Raw genomic sequence first — 6,065 nt, 5'->3', positions numbered from 1 at the left:
AACATAATGTGAAATTACATTTTATTCGGGCAAAGCAATGAATTTCGGCAAAATGTAGACGGCTACATAGATGCTCCGTGAATTTTGCTGGCATCGCTAATTGACAGAATGAAAGTGATGAATTTTCTGGCATTTCCTATCTCTCTGGCATTTTGCAAACTCTTCGATGCAAATGTGTAAACAACGCTTAAAACAAAATCAATAGATCGTCGAGCTAGATTGATAATCCGCTGGTATTTAAGTCATGGGAGTGAACCATCCCACCATGCAGCACCGCACTGTTCTTCCGGTTTATATAATCCATCCTGACTATTAACAACGAAGCTGCGGAATTCACATTGAAGACAAGCACTGATCTTTCTCAGTCCCATGGATCTGTGTTACCAAAATACTTCTCCCCTAAAGCGTCTGCTCCGTGGTAATATTAATGTATGGAAAATCTATGTTTTTCTCCATCTTGACTTTTCAAAAGGTAAGGGTCCCTTACAACTTTAGGGTATAATGTCTACGTTTACTTCCAGTTATTGAGGGACAGATTTGAAAAAGGCAAATGCCGTGGGTTGGAATCCAACTGAATCCTAACCGGGTAAACACCGTCTGTCTCTAATGGACTTTAAACGGCCACTTCATTCTCTGCCGTTTCATAATCTCTTGTATTTTGTCGAAACCTGTGTTGTAAATAAAAACTTTTAAACCATGGATCAAATTAGCGAAGTATCGTATCAGAATGTACTCCTACCCCCATAATCATAAACCGAGGTATTCCGATTGTGGCATCATAAATAATACATTAACACGCCGTGTTTTGTCTGACACTGAAATACAGGGCAATGCGGATTATAGCATTGAGTAACTGGGAAATTCTGGGTCATATTGCTAAACCATACCTTCTCGAATAAGCTTCGCCATGGGATGAATTTCAAGATAATGGCGATAACCCTGTGCGATTATGTAAAGATTTGTTGAAAGGGATTGTGCGTGGTATTAGGTGGATAGAAATGGCTTTCATTATCTGAGATTGTTTTTAGCTTTTGCCTTCCCCAAATTATGCTGGAAACGTGAATTCAAGAACTGCCTTCAGTTTTGTTTGCGGTCGTTTCACAGGGCACGGGAATCCACAGCAATTCTCGAAATTGTATGGATCGGTCATTTAGAGTCCAATCATAATATATCCCTGAAAGTCGAGATTTCTCACTGTACATTACCACAAAACGTGTTTATTTGACTTCCGTATACATCCTTAAATTATATTTATAGAAACATAGAAACATAGAAAATAGGTGCAGGAGTAGGCCATTCGGCCCCTCGAGCCTGCATCGCCATTCAATATGATGATCATGGCTAATCATCCAACTCAGTATCCTGCATCTGCCTTCTCTCCATACCCCCTGACCCCTATAGCCACAAGGGCCACATCTAACTCCCTCTTAAATATAGCCAATGAACTGGCCTCAACTACCCTCTGTGGCAGAGAATTCCAGAGATTCACCACTCTCTGTGTAAAAAATGTTTTTTTCTCATCTCAGTCCTAAAATATTTCCCCTTTATCCTTAAACTGTGACCCCTTGTTCTGGACTTCCCCAACATCGGGAACAATCTTCCTGCATCTAGCCTGCCCAACCCCTTAAGAATTTTGTAAGTTTCTATAAGATCCCCCCTCAATCTTCTAAATTCTAGCGAGTACCTTTATGACCTAGGTTACCATTTTAAATAGCGTGGAACCACGGAGCAGCAAAATGACCAAACAATTCAATTACTTGTCAGTGGAGTCGACAGTGAATACGAAATGTAAATTATAAGCATAATACTTACAGTTATTCTTCAGTTTGCAGAATCCGACAATGACAGTCATAATGAACAAAAATGCGATTACAACCGCCGGACGGACAGAACTCCAGATGGCTGTTTCTGCAAGTTTAGAATGACAGATACTGAATTCTACTTTGAGCCGACCATTGTTTGTTTTAAAAAATCTCTTTAGAATTTGATGATTTGCTTTCGCTCATAATTACATGCAAAAACATTATGCTAAAATCGGATATTAGAAACAACGTTGTCCCGAAGAGTGGAATGAATAAATTGCCACCGAGTTTAATTTCAGACAAATAAGTAGGATGGAGGATGAGGGGGATGGGGTGGATATATTCCTTCACTTTTAATTGGAATGCAGCAGCACACAAAGCTCCATCGTCTTAGGGAAGTGCTGATTTGGTTGAGGTCCAAGGCAAATCTTCTTTCCCTTATGTACAGTATCAAGTACTTTTTCCCGACACGCCTGCAGATCATAAGGATATTAACCTGCGGTCATTATCATATGGTAAATACAATGTAGTAAGTCCCAGGACGCCCTGTCCTCTCAAAAAACGTTTAGCGATTGGCAATAAATGGCTCCCCACCATCGCCCCCCACATGAAATTATTATATTGAGTGAAACAGCACGGAAACCGGCCATTGGCCCAGCTCGTCCATGCCGATCAAAATAACCAATAGTAATTGTTGAAACCCACCATACGGCGCTTGACCAGAAACAAGTTATGAAACAGTTCCCTGCTTTAAATCCAAGCAGGTTGGAAGGGACGTCATTTTTTATACACAGGATTACACATCGGGGTGAATCCACAATGATAGGAACAGGAATCCAATAAAGAGCTGCAAGTGGTTGTGTGTGGAGCAAACGTCAAAACCGCCCCTTCTAATTCGTTTCCACAATTTGAAAATAACAAATTTTGCGGGAATTTTCTGGAGAATTGTGTCAATGCTATTTACGAGGATAGTATTATTTGCTTCTCAATTTTCATGATTTATCATCCACAAACTCAGAATTGAATCGTAGGTTACAAAACGTCAAAGTGTTTTTAAGTCATACCTTTGAAAACGACGTTGAATTTGCGACTCTTTGGAGGGAGGTATGAGACACCAGATAAATGTAAACCTTTCCATTCGGCTCCGACTGTGTCATGGACAATGAAGTAGAAACTGCGTACAGCCCTTCAGTATGTTTCTGTTTAACGCTATTAGCCCCAGTTGTAACTACAGTGCCATGTTTATGCCATACAAGAGTTAACTTGCTCGGGTGAAACTCGGACGTTTCACAGACGTGAAGGGATAAAGGGAATAAAGGCAGTAGCTGTGTAGGAAATAACTGCAGATGCTGGTTTAAACTGAAGATAGACAGTTTCTCTGGATAGAAGGAATGCATGACATTTCGGGCTGTGACCCTTCTTCAGACTGAGAGAAAGAAGTAGCGTCCAAGGCCATTGCCCCCTGGCTTGTAATGGAAACTTTCTGACAATTAGCTGAATTCTAGAACTTTTTTAAAAAGCGTCTCCAAAATGAAGGGGTTACACCAATTTAGGGCGGTAACTAGACATCTGTTAGCAAATTCAGTAACATGCACTAAACAATTGCTTTAGTATGAGGCTTCCGGGGAATGCTTAGTAACGAGCAAACAATGCAAAATATTTCGAGCGAATATGAATGCCATCCCTTCACATTTCGACATTTACCTGAAATAACGAGTCGTTCTGGGACCCGTTAGAGTAGACAGTGTTTACGATGATATGAATGGCATTTGTGATCCTTTTAAAACAAACGTTGTCAATATCAACACACTCAGACTTCAATAATAAGTTATAAAATTATACAGTGTTTCAAGTCATACCTTGACCGGGTTTGCGAAGGGCGTGCGTGGCAATGGCGGGTCTTTGGAGGGAGATATGTATCACCAGACAAATGTAAATATTCCCGCTGGCCTCCGACTGCGTCATAGATAATGAACTGGAAGCCGTGTACAACCCTTCACTATTTTTCTGTTTAATGGTATTAGCCTTAGCTGTAACAGCAACGCTATTTTTATACCATAGAAGGGTTAGATCACCCGGGTGAAACTCGGCCGTTTTACAGACAAGCGTTGCAGCTGCAGATGAATTGCTCTCGGATATCCAGTTAATCTTCAGTGGAGTTGGAAGGGCTGTGGGACAGAGTGCGAACATATCATATTACTAGAATTAAATTAAACAGACAGTAGGAGAAGCTTGTTTAGAAATCCACATATTTTACCCGATCCCTTGAAGACAGAAGTTAACGAATTATTGATATCTGTTACCTCATACAGCGGAGCGCAAGAACCGCCGCGGAAAGTTAATTTTGTTTCAACTCAACCAGCGTTCAATGACATGAAATGTGGAATCTTTTGGAGGTGCAATTGATAGTGATTGATGCTGAATCGTATTTGAAGGTGTGATGATCTCTTGATTAAAAGCTATTGTCACTTGTTTTAAAATACATCTTATTTGCTTTATTTTAACATATATTTTCGGCATAATAATATTGTACATTCAATAAAACGAGCATCAAATTGTATGGTTTTCACATAATTTCATGGGGCCCTTCTCTCTCACAAATCGGAAGTCTAATATAGAGATATAATTCTTGTGCAATATTCTCAAGTATTCTGTCCACTTTCGTCACTCACCACATACTGTTAGTTCTGACCCTGTTCCTTCTCCGCTAATTTCCCCCTGACGCATGACTACACAGCGATAGTTTCCCGAATCCTCGTAGGTCGTGTTCAGTAAATCAAAATATCCGCCTGATCTATTTTTGACGGTGAATCGCTTTCTGCCATCAGCGTCGCTTTGTATATATTCATTCTCGCCCTGTTTTCGCCAACGCACTTCGATTCCCGAACTGTTATCCGCAAGTGGGATTATGCAGTGAAAGGTGACGTTTGCTCCCTTCAATATAACCTTTCGTTCTGGAATTTGGGTAACGTGGATCGCAGTTTTTTCAGCAGCTGTTGGAAAAACGTTTAAGATTTGGTTAATTATATTCAATGTAGAACCAACTCTTTTGATAGTACATTGGCATGAAAAACAAAACTAACAGACAAATTGAAAAATACATTTCATCAGTTAAGCCAGGAATAGTTTGGAATATTTTGGCATTTAGATAAGTCTATACGAGATCGTTCATGTACCTGTGAAAATAATCACGGAGAGAGACAGAATCAGGACCAGAAACATTGCAGTTTTAACATTCCGAGCAAATCATTCATCTGATGCCTCACTACGATATTCACTCTAAGCAATGGTTACTTTGAAATGTGTTATAGACAAAAGACAATAGACAATCGGTGTAAGATTAGGCCATTCGGCCCTTCGAGCCAGCACCGCCATTCAATGTAATCATGGCTGATCATCCCCAATCAGTACCCCGTTCCTGCCTTCTCCCCATATCCCCTGACTCCGCTATCTTTAAGAGTCCTATCTAGCTCTCCCTTGAAAGCATCCAGAGAACCTGCCTCCACCGCTCTCTGAGGCAGATAATTCCACACTCACAACTCTCTGTGTGAAAAAGTGTTTCCTCGTCTCCGTTCTAAATGGCTTACTACTTATTCTTAAACTGTGCTCCCTGGTTCTGGACTCCCCCAACATCGGGAACATGTTTCCTGCCTCCAGTGTGTCCAAACCCTTAACAATCTTATATGTTTCAATCTTATATGTTGCGATGAAGTTTGGCGCGTTTTCTTACGTGGGTGGGACTACATTTCGCATTCGCTGAAGGAACATAAGTAAGAGTGTAGCTGGTATCTAACAAGATAATGTTTGGGAGGTGTTTTTGCAGGGCTAAAGCGAAGCGGGGAGGTTTTTAAAAATAATTGTTGAATTTAGCTCTTAGATTGCAATTAAACTAGGGAATTATCAGACTTATCAGAGTTGTGGAATCTCTAAATGCCAGAGATCAGGGCGAGATTACAGAGAGAGTATGGAACAATTTGCGCCGATAATTACAAATCGTGCAGTAAATTAATTAAGGGACCCCTGTGTTGCTGGACGCCATTGTAATTGATCTCACATCGGGTTATACAATATTTTGCCATCATCGCAAGTATATCCAAGTACAACAGATGGAAATGACAAGTCCGAATAGTAGAACTAAAAGGTAAAAGAACGTCATAGCCGAATGCATCAGGGCCATAAAGCAGAGGAAGAAACGGTACTGGGATCAAGATTCAGATTTTGTTGCTGTTGGCACCGATATTGTCCACTGCTCATCTGGATGTC

General features: G+C 40.6%; 1 protein-coding gene across 1 annotated transcript; it reads right to left on the bottom strand.

The window, feature by feature from the left end:
- Positions 1-3,650: 3,650 nt before the first annotated feature.
- On the bottom strand, positions 3,651-5,296 carry LOC129705499 (tapasin-related protein-like). Its single transcript, XM_055649088.1, has 3 exons — positions 4,979-5,296; positions 4,475-4,795; positions 3,651-3,970 (listed from the first exon to the last, which is right to left on the bottom strand). Exons 1-3 carry the CDS (start codon positions 5,022-5,024, stop codon positions 3,651-3,653), a joined length of 687 nt encoding a protein of 228 aa, XP_055505063.1. The 5' UTR covers positions 5,025-5,296.
- Positions 5,297-6,065: the final 769 nt, after the last annotated feature.

Source organism: Leucoraja erinacea, chromosome 17, assembly GCF_028641065.1.
Source record: "Leucoraja erinacea ecotype New England chromosome 17, Leri_hhj_1, whole genome shotgun sequence".
Taxonomy (NCBI): Eukaryota; Metazoa; Chordata; class Chondrichthyes; order Rajiformes; family Rajidae; genus Leucoraja; species Leucoraja erinaceus.
The sequence above is the reverse complement of the archived record's forward strand: the minus strand, read 5'-3'. Positions and strand labels throughout refer to the sequence as shown.